The sequence below is a fragment of the Equus caballus genome, chromosome X, assembly GCF_041296265.1.
Source record: "Equus caballus isolate H_3958 breed thoroughbred chromosome X, TB-T2T, whole genome shotgun sequence".
NCBI classification, from domain to species: domain Eukaryota; kingdom Metazoa; phylum Chordata; class Mammalia; order Perissodactyla; family Equidae; genus Equus; species Equus caballus.
The window spans coordinates 61548216-61566857 of NC_091715.1; the positions used below are offsets into that span (position 1 = coordinate 61548216).

An 18642-nucleotide genomic window follows, 5' to 3' on the forward strand; every position below is an offset into this window, starting at 1 on the left:
ATTTTCCTTGTTCTTGAAATCATGAGTAATTTTTAGCTGAAAACTAGATATTTTGGAAATTTTGTTATGAGACTCTGGGACTTATTTAAATCTTCTGTTTTAGCAAGCCTACTATGACACTGTTCTGGCAGAGGAACTGTGGGTCCTTCCTCATTACTGCCATGTGGGAGGTTGAGGTTCCCCAGTTGGCTTCTGCTGACACTCACATTGGCGAGGACTTCCACAGTACTGTTGGGTGGGAGTGGGGATTCAAGCACCCAATTAGTGCTATGCTGATAGCACCCTAATTGGAGTAGGCAGAAGAACTTCATTACTTCTCCCTATGTGACCTCCAGTGATACCACAATGTGTGGTCTCATTAACACTGGGTGGTTGTAAAAGTCCTGACTCCCCACTAGGACTCCTCTCATACTATCCAAGTGGGCAGGAGAGGTACCTTATCATCACTGAGTAGAGGTGGAAGTCTAGGTTCCCCATGTGATCTTTACTGACACTGCCAGGAGGAGAGTATCTGGTTGGGATATAAATACCAGCTCCACATTTGACCTTCTCTGACACCATCCTGGGTGAGAAGATGTAGGGGTGTTTGGGTGCTTTGCTACAGCTTGGTGAGGGTAGAAATCTAGGCTTCCTACTTGGCCTTTGCTGGCTGTGTGGGGCCACAGTTTACTTCTGTAGTGTATGACTGTAGGAGAGCAGTTATTGTCTAAAACGTTTCTGTCTCATTAGGCTGCCCCTTTCCTGGTCCTTTGGCTAGAGAAAGCAGGCTTCTCTTATGGCTTTTTTTTTCTGTCTCCTTGATGTTTCTGGGTTGCCAGCCTCTTCAACTCCAAGTCTGGGATGTACAAAGCAACAAGAAAACCCATGGAAATCACCATCATGTTATTCCTTTAGTCCTGTGTACCTTAGTCAGTCTTCCTTTTTCTTTCCAACTGTCATAGTGGTTTAATGTTAGTTTCATAATGCCCAGGGGTGTAAGTTGTACTTAGTGGGAGGAGTATGGACAAATATGTCTACTACATCCTGCCCTTGATCTGGTTTTTACTTCTTAAAGAAACACAGGAGAAATTCTGGCACTATAGTTATCAAGAAGCACTTATAAACTAGCATCACTTCACTGAGAAATTGTCATTTGGAATATACAAAGCTAAGAATAATTGTGGCAACAAAAAATACCAATCATTGGTGACATCACTGCAAATGGTGGAGTGGGAGTCTCCAAAACTCTGTCCCTTCACTAAAGCAATGATTAAGCAGGCAAAAACTGTAATAATCAACTTTTTTGAAACTTCAGAATCTAATGAAAAACTTACAGCAACAAGTGGAATATTTAAGGAAAAAAGAAGCTGCTAAATTTTGGTAGGAAACTTTTACAACATTTTGACTTACATGCTTGCCATCCTTCACTCCCCAGCTTAGCAGAACCTTTGGGGATGGCAATTCACATTACTAACGTGGCTGTCCAGTGCTAGAGGGAGAAATACAGACCTTGTTCCCAAAATACAATGATTGTATATTTTGACCTCTCTGGTAGCTACGTGAGTGATGGGCTCAGGGGCTTGTTTTCCTGACCTCAGGACTTTCTCAGCACTGGAGTAGCCTTCCAGACAATGTCAAAAGTATGCACAGGCAAATGTACTACCAACAGCCACCTGAGGTAAGGGATAATAGATGGGGCAAGCAACAGACAGATTGAAAAGTCTGGGAAGGAAGAGGCTTGGGAAGAAAGAGGCTTGGGAAAGAGATACATGGGAAAATAAGGATACTGAAAATCTGTATATACCAGAGAAGGTAGGCCAGGTACATACCCAGGGCTGGACACATGATCAGAGTAGACCAGAGAAGACCCTAAGGTTTCATCTGTGGCTGACTTTTAGGCTCTGCGGAAGCAGAAAGTAAAGGCTAAGTGAGAATTATAAATGACTAAGCATTGATGGTATATACCAACACAAAGCCAATCTGTAAAGAAAGGAGAATACTGTTATTTTTTGGAATTTAAGGAGATCTCTGTGAAATCACAAGCTGATCACTAAGCAAATCGAAAGAGAATTCAGTCACCACACATGACAAAGAGTACAATCTTGACAAAAATAGTTTAGAAAAAGTCACTAATCAAACTACTACAACCCACAACAAGTAGTAACAACAAACCCTAAAGAGGGGGGAGAATCTGGTTTCCAGAATTATCATATTATAATATTCAAACTGTCCAGTTTTCAACCAAAACTTATGAGGCATGGGAAGAAACAAGAAAGTATAGCCCATTCATAGGAATAAGAAATTAATAGAAGCTGTTCATGAGAAAGCCAAGACACTGGTCTTACTAGGCAGACTTTAAATCAACTGTCTTAAATAGCTCAAAGAAATAAAGGGAACCAGGGGAATGAAATATCATCAAAAAACAAATATCAATAAAGAGACAAAAATTATAAAAAGGAACCAAATAGAAATTTTGGAGAGGAAAAGTGCAATAAGTAGAATGAAAAATTAACTAGGGGCATTCAACAGATTTGAGCAGGCAGAAGAATGAATTAATTAACTTGAAGATAGGTCCATCGAGATCATCCACTCTCAGGGGCAGAAAGAAAAAAACAATGATGAAAAGTGAACAGAGTCTAAGGGACCTGTGAGAGAACATCAAGCATACCAATACACACACAATGGCAGTCTCAGGATAGAAGAGATAGAAAGGAGAAGAAAGAATATTTGAAGACATAAAGGCCAAAAACATCCTAAATTAGATGAAAGATATGAATCCATACCTCAATAAACTCCAAGTAGGCTGAATTCAAAGAGATCCACAATGAGACATATTATAATCAAACATCAAAAGACAGAGAATCATTTTTAACTTTTTTTAAGATTGTCCCTGAGCTAACATCTATTGCCCATCTTCCTCTTTTTTTTCTTCTCCTCAAAGCTCCCCAGTACATAGTTGTATATTCTAGTTGTAGGTCCTTCTAGTTGAGCTATGTGAGACACTGCTCAGCATGGCTTGATGACCATGTCCAAGATCCAAACTGGTCAACCTCTGGGCCACCGAAAGGGAAGGCGTGAACTTAATCACTCGGCCATGGGGCCAGCCCCAAAAGACGGAGAATCTTGAAAGCAACAAGACAGAAGCTACTCACCACATACAATGGATCCTCAATAAGATTAACAGATGATTTCCCACTGGAAACCACAGAGGCTAGAAGGCAGGGGGATAGCATATTTAACGTGCTAAAAGAAAAAATTCTCAACCAAGAATTAGACATCTGGCAGAATTATCCTCCAAAAATGAGGGAGAAATTCAGATATTCCCAGATAAACAAGAGCTGAAGGAGTTAATCATTAAAGACTTGCCCTAAGAAAGAACTACAAGGTGACCTTCAGGCTGAAATGAAAAGACACTATATATTAAGTGTAAGCCATAAAAGAAATAAAGAATACCAGTAAAGGTAACTAATTAGGTAAATATAAAGCCAGAATTATTGTATTTTTGGTTTGTAATTCTTCTTTTCTTCCTTAAAAAAAATCTCAAAAACAATAATTATAGGTCTTGCTAATGGGCACACAATGTGCAAGAATGTAATTTGTGATAACAATAACATAAAGAGGGGAATGGAGCTGTATAAGAGCAGAGGTTTTGTATATTATTGATGCAAAGTTGGTATTAATTGAAACTAGAGTGTTATGAATTTAAGATGATAATTGTAACCCTCAGGGTAATCACTAAGAAAATAACTAAAAAATATACAGAAAAGGAAAAAAGAAGGGAATCAACATAATACACTTAAAAATCATTTTAAAGAAGTACATGTTTAAACTGAAAAGGAACAATGTAAAATATAGGAATATTAAAGATGACCTCGTTCTTCAAATTTTTTAATGGATGATGTGACTTTGGAAGGGATGGATATGTTTATGGCATGGATTGTAGTGATGGTTTCACTGGTGTGTACTTATCTCCAAACTCACTAAGTTGTATACAATAAATATGTACAGCCTTTTCTATGTCAATTATACTGCAGTAAAGTGGTTTTAAGAGGAAACAAAATCAATTTAACACAAAAGTAAGTAGTAATGGAGAATTAAGGGACAAAAAAGATATAAGATATAAAGAAAATAAATAGCAAAGTGGCAGAAGTCGCTCCTTATCAGTAATTATTTTAAATGCAAATAGACTAAATCGTCCAATTGAAAGGCAGAAGTTGGCAAAATGGATGGAAAACATGATCTAACTATATGCTGTGTTCAAGAGACTCACTTTATACTCAAAGTGAAAAAAGTTGAATGGATAGAAAAAGATATTCCATGCAAATAGCAACCAAAAGAGAGCTGGTGTGGCTATACTCATAAAGACAAAATAGACTTTAAGTTAAAAATTGTTACAAGAGGGGCCAGCTCAGTGGCGCAGCAGTTAAGTTTGCACATTCCACTTTGGTGGCCCAGGGTTCACCAGTTCAGATCCCAGGTGTGGACCTCTGCACCACTTGTCAAGCCATGCTGTGGGAGGCATCCCACATATAAAGTAGAGGAAGATGGGCAGGGATGTTCATTCAGGGCCAATCTTCCTCAGCACAAAAGAGTAGGGTTGGCAGTGGATGTTAGCTCAGGGCTAATCTTCCTCACACACACACACACACACACACACAAAATTGTTACAAGAGACAAAGAAGGACATTATGCATTCATAAAAGAGTCAATCCATTAAGAATATATAATAATTATAAACACATATGCACCTACCAATAAAGCCCAAAATATATGAAGCAAAAATTGATGGACTTGAAGGGAGAAATAGAAAATTTTACAGTAGCACCTGGAGACTTCAATCTCACTTTCTATAATGAATAGAACAAGAGGCAGAAGATCAATAAGAAAATAGAGGGCTTAACAACATTATATAACAAGGAGAACCAACAGACATATATAGAACAGTCCACCTAACAACACAATACACATTCTCCTCAAATGATATACATCATTTGCAAAATAAACCTCATTCTCCAGGACAGAACATATGTTATGCCATAAAACTAGTCTTAATAATTTTAAAAAGACTGAAATCATACAATGTATATTCTTTGACCTTAATGGGATGAAATTAGAAATCAATTACAATAACAGAAGGAAAATTAGAGAATTCACAAATACGTGGAAATTAAACAACACACTCTTAAAGAACTAATGGATCAAAGAAGAAGTCACAATGGAATTAAAAGAATACTTTGGGATGAATAAAGACAAAATCACAACACACCAAAACTTATGGGATACAGAGAAAGCAGTGGTGAGAGGGAAATTTACAGCTGTAAATGCACACATTAAAAAAGAAGAAAGATCTCAAATCAATAACCTAACTTTATAACTTATGGAACCAAAACAGAGCAAATTAAACCCAAAGTTAGCAGAAGGTAGGAAATGATAATGATTAAAACAGAGCTAAATGAAATAAAGGTCAGAAAAAAAAGAGAAAATCAACAAAACTAAAGTTGGTTCTTTGTAAAAATCAACATATTCAACAAACCTTAAAGTTCAACTGATTCAGAAAAAAGAGTGTTCACTTCAGCAGCACATATTCTAAAATTCAAATGATACAGAGAAGATTAGCATGGCCCCTGTGAAACGATAACACACAAATTTGTGAATCGTTCCATATGTTTGCTACGAGACTAGAGCTTTAATGTTCTTAACATAACAGCAGCAACAACAAAATGCTAATTACGTGAGGTAAAGGATGTGTTAATTCATCTTATGGCAAACATTTTACAATGTATACATGTATTAAATCGTCACATTGTACACCTTAAATTTATACAACACATTATATGTCAATTATATTTCAATAAAGCTGGAAAAAATGCCAAAAATCTCTAAAAGCCATAGAAATGTATCATTTAAAGTGCATTCTCCACTTTATGTACAGCATGTTTCTGATATTAAAGGAAAGTATTCTGGCCTCAAAAAAAAGGAAAAAGGAAAAAGAATAGTCTCAAATTACTAAAATCATAAATGAAAGTGGGGACATATTACTGGCCTTATAGAAATAAAGGAGACTGTGAGAGAATCTCATGAACAATTGCATGCCAACAAGTTAGACAGATGAAACAGACAAATTTCTAGAAACACACAAACTACCAAAACTGACACAAGAAGAAATAAAAAATTTGAAGACCTATAATAAGTAAAGATATTGATTCAGTAATGAAAAACTTCCCAACAAAGAAAAGTCTGGAACCAGATGGCTTCACTGGTGAATTCTATTAAACATTTAAAGGAGAATTAACAACAATCCTCCTCAAACTCTTTCAAAAAATAAAAGAGGAAGGAAGACTTCCTAAGTCATTCAATATGGTCACCATTACCCTGATGCCAAAGCCAGACAAGGGCATCATAAGAAAACAAAACTACAGATAAATATTCTTTATAAATACAGATGCAGATGTCCTCAACAATATACTAGTCAGTGGAATGCAGCAGCATATTAAGAGGATTATACACCATGACCAAGTGAAAGCACCTAGGAAAGCATAGGTGGTTCAACATATAAAAATCAATCTATGTAATACAACACATTAACAGAATTAAGGAAAAAAATAACACACAATTATCTGCATCCCAACATGATGAAGAAAAAACATTTGACATTATCTTATACCCTTTCATTATAAGAACACTCAACAAACTAGGAACAGAAGGGAATGTCCTAAACATGATAGAGGTCATTTGTAGAAAACAAACAAACAAACAAACAAAAACAATAACTAACATTATACTCAGTGGAGAAAGACAGAAATCTTTGCCCCTAAGATCAGGAACAGGACAAGGATGCTTGTTTTCACTACTTCTATTCAACACTGGAAGTTCTTGACAGGGCAATTAGGCAAGAAAATAACAGTCATCCAAATTGGAAAGGAAGAAATAAAACAACCTCTATTCAGAGATGGCATGATCTGACATGTACAAAATCCTAAGGAATACACAAAATAAACTATCAGAGTTAATAAATGTATTCAGCTCTGTCTTGCACTCATTCAGTTGTGGTCAGTGAGCACAGCAGCCTGTACTTTACACTTTTTAAGAAAAGTATAGCAAACAATACCAGCACTTTCTATTTTTCTGTTTATCCTTCTCTTTTTTGGGGAAAAGAATGGGAAAGAAGAGGAAAATACAGAGAAAAACTAAAAGTAATGAAACAACCTACATCCTGACCATTTGTATCAGTACAAATCAACTATTATTTCTTGTTTATTTCCCTAAGCGACTAACAGCAAAGCCCTGAAAACCAAAAGGAGCATGGTCTTGTTTTCAGAGGCAACAGGGAATGGGTGATCTGGGGAAAGAGTGTCCTACTCCATAGCCAGGCTTGTGGAGATGATGGCAGCTAAATAAGGAGAGGCAAAGCAGCTGAGGCCCTGGGGGACAGAAAAGAGAGGGATAGTTTAGGAACTTACTGAATGTTGTAGGGCACAGTGCTAGGATTGAGTACCCCATACATAGTGAAGCCTTTATAGAGAGGGTTCCTGAAGTCTGGTTTCCTCTGAACCAAGAAAGGCCACACAGAATGGGTTTTCTCATAGACTCTGTCAGAAAAGAAAAACAAGCCAAAAATTAAAAGCAGCAAGCAAGTAATCTCAACAGTCCTGTTGAACTTGATAATCAGCTAAATTTTACTAATAAGTAATCTGACTGAAGAGAGAAGAATAGGATATGATAGAAAGAAGGAAAATGGAAATAAGTAGCTAATGAGCATTGATAGAGTAAAAAATTATCTGGGCTTCAATTTATCCATTTTTTAAATGACTACAAGGTTAGAAAGAGTTCCACATTGGACAGCAGGAGATGCTAAGTCCAGTACCTGCTGTGGAGTAGCTATTTGATTTAGGAATGTCCCTAGCTCTTTCTGAGCCTGTCTCCTCATTAATATAATTTGTCTTCTCAGGTCTCTTCCACATCTGGGATTCTATGAACTGATGATCTGCCAAGTTTTAAAAAATCTGGAATTGTTTTTAAAAATCTGTTAAGAGACAGCCTAGAGTGTGAATTTCTGGCTCTTCTATGTTTAATATTTCAAGCCTACTTCTCCTCCTCTCAGAAAGTATAAGACAGTGAAAGACAATTGGCAATTTATATTAGCAAATATTTGTGAGTTATCTTAGGTGAACAGCTAAAGACTATAATATTTATATTGCAAGACTAATTCTTATACCTTAGTTGAGACCATAGGGAATCTGCTCACCCAGTAAGGAAGAACCTTAGTTAACACCTCAAAAAGCATGGGATCCACTGGTCCCCAATGAGAGCTGCTGTGTAACTATGCATGGGAAGGTCATTTGCACAAACTCAGACCAAGAAAGCTTAAGGAGGAGAACAAAGAGGAGTGTATAGGTGGTAGGACCTAAAACTGTAGTCTTGTAACTTTTACAATCCTGAGACCATTTCAGTGAGGCCAAAGGCTGTATATTATCTTTCTAATTTGTTCTTGTTTAAAAACAGAAAAAAAGTCTTGTAGAGGTATGGTAGCTAATATTTATTGAGTACTTACTATGTGTCAAGCACTGTTTCAGACTATACCTAAAATACCTCATTAAATTTTCACAATAAAACTCTGTGGGGTATTTTATCTTAAAATTCTAATGAGAAAATGACACAAAAATTAATTTACTAAGGGTCACATAGCTAATAGGTAAAAGAGCCAAAATTTGAACCCAGGTGTGTCTGATTCTAGAGCCCATGATTTTCCTTTCATAAATGAATGATACTTCTTGTTTTAAGTAATCATGATTTGAATATGTTCACCTTTTGTACTTTTGCAATGGAGCTTCAGATTTGTGCGGGGAATGGGTCTTGGATATATTAGCCTCATTTTAAGAGGGTGGAAAAAAGAATATGGAAAATATCTTCGGTTTTAAGGCCTAGAGAAGCAAGTCAGAGACAGAATGAATGTGTCTCAAATAATTTGGGGAGAGAGTAAGGAAGGTCTAGTTGCAAAAAGAAAGAGAAATGTCCATAGAAGCCACCAAGAAAGTCCAAATGTTAAAGCAGCAAGATTCATCACTGTTCTCTGTCTTGACAAGAAAATGGAATCATGGAGAGGTGATATCATCCAGGATATGTCATAGGGTGGCCTGAGAACTTGAGCTAACTGCTACACAACCAACAGCTGTGAAACAAAAAGTGGGTTGTGAGATAGCTACTTTCCTGTCTTTTTGTTCTTTTCTGTCTCTAAAACAAGGAGAATACTGCTCACAGCAACTCTATCTTGTCAACCTCATAAAGTATTTACGTTTTGTATATTGTGGGGATGTTACAGTGTAACTTGAGTACAAATTCAACTGCCTACAGAAGCTATGAAAATAACATTAGAAGTGGGCTGAGAATAAACTATAGGGAGTGGTAAACAAGAATTAGTTTGCTTCATCCAAATGGAGCAGCCACAATTCAGCTCTGGCTGATTAATGCCTTGTGAAATGCAGGTCCAGTGTTGCCACAGCTCCTGACTTTTCAGGAGAATATCTTTCTTTTTTTCCTCCCCAAAGCCCCAGTGCATGGTTGTATATCATAGTTGTAAGTCCTTCCAGTTCTCTGTGAGCTGCCACGACAGCATGGCAACTGACAAATGAGTAGTGTGGTTCTGCCACTGGTAACCAAACCCAGGCTGATGAAGAAGTGACAGCACTAAACTTTAACCACTAGGCCATCAGGGCTGGCTCTCAGGAGAGTATCTTGGAAGAACAGCTTTTCTATTTAGGAAAAAAATCCTAAAATAACTGGATTTTTATGTGAAATGTCCTGATATTTAAATGTTGAAAACTAATTTACAGTTTAAAAAAATACTCCACAGACTAAATAAAACGTGCCTTTTGAGCCAGATTTGGCCTATGAGCTGCCATTTTGTGATCTCTGATACAAGTGATAAAGGACTATAGATAATGACTACTCACACCTGCACAGTAATTGATTCTTTACAAAGTCCTTGCATACCCATTGTTTTATCGATTCCTCATGACTACTCTGAAAAGTAGGTATTATTATCCCTATTTTACATATGAGGAATCTCAGGTTCTGAGAAATCCCCATGCAAACATTGAGTACTTTAGGCTTCAACACTTCTCTTTATCACTGTTATCTCCTCCCCTTTCCTGAACTGCTGTCTCAAATTCAGGGTGGTGGTTACATTCCTTTTGCACTGATCCCCCTCTCCCTTTTCATTGTTTTCTCACAAACTGAATTCACCTCAGATCTTCCCGATCCTTCTGGCAGTTTCCAAGAAAGTTCCCAAATTGGCAGGAGAAAATATGGTCATGGATCTCCAGCAGGAAGTTTTCATTAAACTCAAAGGCACAAGGAAATTGTTCCATTAATTGCCAGATACAGTCTAGGAACTGGGTGAAGATAGGGGATACCTCTTTAGCGTCCCCATCCAGGTGGCCACACCTGAGACATGCAAATAAAGGTAAAGAAAGACACTAGTTAACATCAGAGATTACATTGTTTGGAATAGGCTATAACAAGGTCACCTTTTGATTCTGTTGGCATGGCAAGGAAATACCTCATTCCAAAATGCCACCCAGAATCTCAAAGCTTGTAAATCCCAACAGACCTCTTAGTCACTGGCATCCTTCATTATCATCCATAATGTAAGCCATTTGGTCATCTATTCTCTTTCCTCCTACACCCTCTTTAAGATAGCATTTTCTGCAATGATGGAAATGTTCATATCTGTGCTTCCAATACAGTAGTTACTAACTATTAAGTACTTGAGATGTGGCTGTGACTAAGGAACTGAATTTTTAATTGTATTTAATTTTAATTAATTTAAATTTAAACAGCCACATTTAGCTTTATGTGAGCAAGGACCATATCTATGTTATTTACTGTATAGTACCTGGCATGAAATAGGTATTTAATAAATATTTATTAAATGAATAAACAAACATCATCCCAGAACTGTTTACTGTTTCCTCCTCCATGATGCCCTCTTTACCAACTCTACCATCTACTGGAAACCCTATCCCACTGGAAGCAAACACAGCATCCTCAGCTTCTATACTGACTGGTCTACTCTTTCATTTAACTGAAATCTGCCACACCAAGGACACCACGTCTTCTTGAGGTCCAAATCAAATGGAGAATACTCATCATTCCACTCTCCACATATCATAATCCTAAAACAGGGCAGAGGTGGGATCAGCTTTGTTTTTGCTCTTACCACTGATCTCTGCTACTACTTTCACTTTCTTAAAAATAATTCCATTATGAGTCATGCTGTTTAGCTTAAACTATCTTCCCCTTCCTCACTGTTGTCTTCTACCAATCTCTGAATCACTTCCCCACATTTTCTGAAGAATCTGGATCCTGTCTTAAGTACTTATCTTTGAGGTCAACACAGATGACCTACTGGCTTAGCAGGTTCCTTAACTAACTCAAATTCAATTATCTTCACCAATTTTCACCTCTACTCCACATCAGCCTCCCGTATCCGTGGCCATAGGCTGGTTCTTGAAGTTACCTAGAGGTTCTTACTCCACTTTGAAATCTTAATCTCAATATTCTACTTGTACCACCATATATTTCCAAAGGCTGCTCATCTTATCTCCTCCAGCCTTCATCTTTGTACCTCTCAACCTGTCAGATTCCTACTGGCTTTCTTTTCTTCCTTATCCAGCCTATACTCTATGTTATGCCCCATCAACTATTCTCTCTTCATTTTCTTCAACTTTCTGGTCTTTCTTCAAAATCCAACCACAGACGAGCCTCAAAAGCTATGTTCTCTGCTCCCACATCCTGGCTGATGAATGCTGCTTGAGAAAATTATAAAACCATGTAAACTGACACCATTTAAAATTAAGTCTCCACACCTAGCTAGAACTTAACTTCTCCAAAATAATCTTCATATAAGTCCTTAACACTGTTTTCCCATTAACCTTACAGCTCTTGCAAATTTTAAGCTATCTTCTCAAATTCCTAACCCATTCCATGCTGGTGTCCACAGTGTCACTGAAAAAGCTCAAGGCCATCAAGTGAAAATATCTAACTTCTGTGTCTGACACTCACACACTTAATTCCTTCTCTGCCTGTCCTTCCATCCAGTCTCCATAGAAGAGGTATTCTTTGTTATAGCTCAAGCTAATCTTTTCATTTGGACCATAGCTTTCACCTCCTCTTATCTCTTCAGGAGACTTATTCTACCAAACACTCACTGTCTCTTTCACATCTGCAACCTCATCTTCTTTAATCTTCTAAAATGCCACCAATTTCAGGAAGCCTTCTTTGCCCCAGAATGGATAAGGTTCCTCTGTTTATATTTACTCTTGTCTTCACACTTATCATACTATACTGTCATCGCCAACTTTCTCTTCTGTGAAAGAAGAGACAGAGACCATATCTGATTCAACACAGTTTCTTTAATATCTGACATATTGCTTGGCCCAATGTTTGCTGATGAAGCAAGAATGACTACATGGACCAAAATGGCTAGAGAGTGCCAACCAAATGAAATTAAATGGATACACAGCAACGGGGAAAAATAAGACCTGAAGTATAACATCCTTGAGGGTAAAACTCACTTTTTATGTGCCTTTGGTACCAGCTAGTCACTGTCTGATATACTATGCAGCACGTTGTTAGGTATTTGGTAATATTTTTTGATTGTTCTGATAACATAGGTAAAGTGTCAGTGAGGCTGTTTGGCTTATAGTAGACACTAGATAAATGTCAGCCCTTGCACTCACCTCTTACTAAAGAACAGAAATCTGTACCTGTCTTTTTTCTTATGAAAGTTTACAAGGTGCATTGTCTTAGATATTATTCTCTCTGCCTGAATGCCCTCCTCATCCCACTGTTCTGCCTAGCAAACTCCTATTCATCTCCAAAAATTCATCATTCAAAAAGTGCTACTTATACCTGAAAACCTATTCTGATTTCTTCAAGCAGAGTTAAGCACTTTTTCCTCTGTGGCTTGTGATGCCTTGTTCTTCCCTAAAATATTTAACAATTTGATATATTTGCACACTTTGAAGGAAGAGATGATATTCTACTCACCTTTGTAGCCTTAGTCCCCCAGCACAGTGTCTGGAATACTTGTTTCTTGATGAAAAGAGATTTATGTCATGTTCAACTTACTGTTCCTTCCTACACAAGAACATACTGGGGTTTTGATAAACCTCACCCTAATGAACTCTCTTTAGCCTCCTCCTTTAAAATGAGGATATTTTTACCTTTGAGAGAACTTGTGGCCCATGGATATCCATTCCTTCTCTATCAGGATCTTCATTTTTATACAAAAAGAAAATTTTCCATTAGGAAAACCATAAAATGAATTAACCATACATATAAAAATATCAAAATACTTTGCTCAAATGGACTTTGTACAAGTTTGGGTTGAACTCATCATAAATAGAGTTAATTTCCAAAATGATAACTAAGCACTTAACTTGGATTTCATTTAAAGGACTATATAGGCTACCTTCAAATTCCAAATGCTCTCAGGAAAAATTATTCTGAATTTTATCCAGTGTCTCATTTCTTTTGGCTTTTATATGATGTGTGACAAGCCATTTGAGCCATAGCTAAATGCAATCCTGATAAACATGATATTGAATTAAATCTATGAAAAAACAAGAATCCAAAGGCAGTATTTGGGTTTGTACCAAGATTTGTTCTACAAACCTATTTCTAATCATTTAAAAAAAAATCACTTCCAAAAAAATGAGGATACACTCCTATTGTGAGTTCTGTTTCTTTAAAGATCAACTAAGAAGACTTGGATTCAGCACCAGAAAACAATCACAAGTCTGACATACAAACAGCTGACAAGTTGAAGATGATGAACCCGTCAGACAGCCTATTTAATAGTTCTCCACTCAGCTTTGCAAACTTTTAGAGTCTTTCCTACCCCTTATAGCAGCCTATTACATACAACTTACCTTCTGATAGATAAGAAACTATGTTGAATGTGCAACAGAAAGTATATAGACCGCAAATGCCTAGTTTAGTGGAAAGAAGCTAAATTGAAAAACAACTATTTTTTTTTTAATTTCTAACATGTATTTTATTCTTAACACTCATAATTGCATACAAAAACCCCAGCAATTTGTAGTCTCAAAAATTTCATGCAAGGGATCAAAAGAAAACATTTTTTTAATTTTTTTTTATTGAGTTATTGATAGGTTACAATCTTGTGAAATTTCAATTGTACATTAATGTTTGTCAGTCATGTTGTAGGTGCACCACTTCACACTTTGTGCCCACGCCCCACCCCACCTTTCCCCTGGTATCCACTAAACTGTCCTTGAGAGAATTATGTTAAGTGAAAAACAACTATTTTTTATATTTGGAGCTCCTTCCTATAGAAAACAAGTTGGTTGAGAGTTATTTTTGATTTATTCACAATCTGTCACTCATGCAAAGTAAAATACAATCACTTGTCCTCTTACCATGAGTCCCTTGAATGTCCTATAGAATGGATCTAGGAGGATGCTGGCCACAGAGCAGACTTGTGCTGTGCGGTCCCACCCATCAGAACAATGGACTAAGACATTGGCCTTTTCTACCTTCACTGCCTGTGAAGACAAGAGGCAAAAAGTTGCATAAACAACTTTTGCATAGTATGCTGGGTTAACAAATAGGGTTGCCAAATACCATCCCTGTAGCACAGAGAACTTGGTCTTACTGGGTTACATTAGTTTCTTCTCATAATATTGACATCTTCTATGGGGAATGAAAAATAAAATAAAGGAATGTAATAGAAGAAGAAGAGCTTAACTAATAGGAAAACCAACATATGATGCAGGGTAAAAAGAAAAACAAAGAGAGTTCTAAATTGATAAAACTTCTGAAGAAGACAACGATCAATTCTCAGAGAGAGAAGTGGGAAAGAGGAAGAATTCATGCTCAAAAACACAGATAGGACAGTTCTGCATTCTAGTCCCATATCTGACAAAGATTTCTTCTGGAGTCCTTAGCCATTTAATCTGATTAACATAAATTCTTTCAACTTAAGATGGAAAGATTTACCTGTCTTAGGTCAGTTTCTATACAATTAAAATAATGTAAGAATCTGGGCAGTTATTTAACCTGGGCAGTTTTGACAATGGTAAACATTGAACATTCACTTATTCATTATAACACTTAATTATGTATCCCTCTGTACCAGGTATGTGATAGGTATTAGAGATTCAAAAATGAGACTCAGTTTCTGCCTTCAAGGAGCTCACAACCTAGTCAGGGTGACCAAAGGTAAATAAATCAATACAATACAGTGGAAAGACTGCTGCTACAGTGTAATGTTTAGTAACTATATCCTTTTGTAGGAGTCAGGGAAGCTTGAGCCTTGAAGAAAAGAGTAGGATTTCCTTAGGTGAGGAAGGAGAAGAAAATTAATTTATTCATTCATTCATTTATCCACCTACCTAGTCAATAATTACTGAGTGACTATACAAGAAGTGCTATGGTGTGCACTGGGGATACAAAGGAGACAAACACTTAAATGAATGACTACAAACCAATGATAACTAAAACAATAAAAGTCCATACCAGGTACAACAAAGGCACAAAATAACCAAAGAGAAGGAAATAACTAAAATGGGTCTTATTGGATGAGTAAGCATTTGTCAGATGGACCAGGAGGAAAGGACATTCCAGGAAGGGGGCACGACATTACAGCATGTACAAAGGCAAGGAGGCATGACATAGGTAAGAAACTCTAAAGTAGCTTGGTTATGGTTAAGGCTAGGTTGGGAGAGAGGGAGTGAGGAGAGACAGGCCTGGCAAGTAGGCATTTTATCTGGTGGCAATAGGGAACCACTGAGGTGTTAAGAGCAGAGACATGCCATGATCAAATGTGCTTACTGTGGTGGCAGTAAAGAGAATGGATTGGGAGGACATGAGTTTGGATTTAGAAAGACCAGTCAGAGAACTACTAAAATTGTGAAAGGCAATGAGGGCTTGAACCAAGGTCTCAGCAGTGGGAAAAGAAGAAAATGGATCAAGAATGAAAATTTAACAGGGCATAGTGAGAGAATGGATATGGGATAAAGGAGAAGGAAGAGTCAAGCATGATTCTGAAATGTGTGCCTTAGTAACTAGGTAGATAACAGTACCATTAGTCTGAACAGTGAACATAGAAGAAACAAGTTTTAATTGGTGTTGGGAGCAGGCAAGAAGATTTCAGTTTGGGCCATGGTGAGTCTGAGGTAGTTGAAGGATATCCAGTGGCAAGTCCAGTGGACAAGTGGATATGTGGGTCTGGAGTTCAGGAGAGGGAGGAAACTGGGTCAGAGTGTAGATTTGACTGCTATATAAATAGAGGTACTAGTGGAAACTGTGTGCGTGGCTGTTGCTGTCTAGGAAGAGACCAAAGTGAGAAAAGGAAAGACCTTAAAAAGCAGTGACTTTTGGGGCTGGCCCAGTGGCACAGTGGTTAAGTTTGCATGTTCCGCTTTGGCAGCCTGGGGTTCGCCGGTTCGGATCCCGGGTGCCGACATGGCACTGCTTGACAAGCCATGCTGTGGTAGGCATCCCACATATAAAGTAGAGGAAGATGGGCACGGATGTTAGCTCAGGGCCAGTCTTCCTCAGCAAAAAGAGGAGGATTGGCAGCGGATGTTAGCTCAGGGCTAATCTTCCTCAAAAACAATACAAAACAAAACAGTGACTTTTAAGGGGAAAGTGGGGGGTGGGGGGGCTATTACAGGAGTCAGCCTGTGCAAAAGCAGCCTGAAAAGTAGAAAGAGAACCAGGAAAGAGTAGTTGGACTAAAGCCAAGACTACAAAAATGGTTCAAAGAGAAAGGGGTTAACAGTACTAAATGCAGCAAAGAAGTCAAAACAGAATGAAGACTAGAGTGATCCTTATATTTGAGAAGTCAGGGGTCATTAGTAAGCAACAACAGTAGTAATGGTATGGAAATCATATCTCAGTGAACTAAAGAGTAAAGGGACATGAGGAAGTGCTAATGGGGAAGGCCAACTACTTTCAAGAAAGCTCTAACCAAGAGGAAAAAGGACAATAGCTAGAAGAGGATAAGAAAAGTTCTTTTTCTTTAGGAATGAGAAATTATTTCAGCACATTTATGAGGGATAAAGCCAGTCAAAAGCAGTATGTTGGAAATGTGGGAGAAAGAGGTTCCTTGAAGAAAGGGGATGGAATTTAGAATAGAGGTAGATGGAATTAGTCTTACACAGAAGATGGAGCACCATTTCCTCTGAGATAGCAAGGAAAAAGAGCCACCCCCAAAAGTGGCAAGGATTACTAGTGGGAAGATAAGAGATAAACTTAATTTTTCCATGAAGAAGGAGACAATTTTTCCATGAAGAAGGAGACATGTTTGAATATGTGCTTAGAGAGGGGAGTAACAGTGGTGTAGCCAGCTTAAAAGCAAGGTACAAATTAGGAATATCTGTTTGGTGGACCAGGACTGGGACCAATTAATATGGCTATGGGATTTACTTCCTTGCAGCAATGTTTAGTAGTCAGGATATAAAAGCAGAGAAAGTAGAAAATGATGGGATTAGCAGGGCAGGTAGAGGGGAAGGATAACGGGCAAGGTAGAATGGATGCAGTGCTACACCACCAGGTCTTGGCTAGATAGGGAAGAAGGTGGGAGAAGGAGGAAAAAGAGGAGTTAAAAGTATAGAAGTCTCTATAGGATAGAAGAACCAAGCTAGTTAGAGTGAGAGTGTGAGAACTGGAGTATAAAAGTTCAAAGAACTATTAGTGCAGAGTGTTTGATAGGTTGTACATGCACGTTCAAATCTTCTGGAATGAGAGAAAGAATCAGGATGGAGAAGAAGGTGCTAAGGCCATTCCCAAAGTCTTTAATGGAGAAGGGAGAGTAACTAGGAGAGGTACAGAGTGGTATAGCTAAATGAAACAGACCTGAAAGGAGGAAGGAGTTTTGTAAGGAGCATGGGTAATACTGAACCTGCTGTGGGCCCTGCAGTTCATGGGGTGTGGGAAAATGAGTACCTTTGTAGTAGAAGGTACAAAAGAAATGATATTCCTAGAAGAATAGTTAGGTTACAGGTGAGACAAGATTTAGAGAGATATGGAAAAAAGTTTCTCAACCTTTGTAACTTCTCAGTTAACCAGACACCTCAGGTAGTGTCAGAGGTCTGACAGTAGCAACTACACTCTTTCCTAGGACTCCAAATGGAGTGAAAAGTCACTGGTGGACAGGAAAAGATGCTCGATTTCACTAATGATTAAAGAAATGCAAATTAAAATGTGACATAAAATGCATCGCCAATCATATTGGAAAAGATTAAAAAGACTGATGATAACCACTGCTAGCAATGTGAAGAAATAGGCATTGTCGGTGGTAATGGAAACTGGTGGACATTTGGAGGACAATTTGGCCACATCTAGTAAAGTCTGAAATATTTATACTTTCTGACTCAGAAAAACCATTTCTAAGAATGTCCACACATATAAAGATAAATATCCAAAGGTATTTGGTGCAACAATGTCTTGCAATTGTGAAAAACTAGGAATAACTGAACTGCCCATTAACATGGGACTATGATAAATTCACATAATGGAATATTATACAGTCACTGAAAAGAATGAAGTAGTACTGACTGAACTGACCTGGAAAACGTTCATTATATAATAAGTGTAAAAAGTCAGTTGCAGAACAATATTCACAGTATAATC

General features: G+C 37.6%; 1 protein-coding gene and 1 non-coding gene across 19 annotated transcripts in view; one reads left to right on the plus strand and one right to left on the minus strand.

Moving 5' to 3' along the window:
- MTMR8 (myotubularin related protein 8) overlaps nucleotides 1–18642 on the minus strand; it is a 183584-nt gene that overhangs the window by 87236 nt on the left and 77706 nt on the right. For 14 of the 18 annotated variants that reach the window (XR_011434520.1, XR_011434523.1, XR_011434522.1 and 11 more), the window contains 4 exons: nucleotides 14424–14549; nucleotides 13206–13255; nucleotides 10222–10422; nucleotides 7440–7568 (listed from right to left, as the gene is read on the minus strand). Coding sequence is in view for 12 of the 18 variants with exons in the window: in XM_023633931.2 (XP_023489699.1) it covers nucleotides 7440–7568; nucleotides 10222–10422; nucleotides 13206–13255; nucleotides 14424–14549 (506 nt within the window). In the remaining 6 variants the exon portion in view is untranslated. The remainder of the gene's footprint in view (nucleotides 1–7439; nucleotides 7569–10221; nucleotides 10423–13205; nucleotides 13256–14423; nucleotides 14550–18642) is intronic. The other 4 variants (XM_070256634.1, XM_070256636.1, XM_070256635.1 and 1 more) reach the window with 2 other exon arrangements.
- On the plus strand, nucleotides 5542–5648 carry LOC111771678 (U6 spliceosomal RNA). Its single transcript, XR_002805606.1, has one exon. It is a non-coding gene; the product is annotated as a U6 spliceosomal RNA (small nuclear RNA).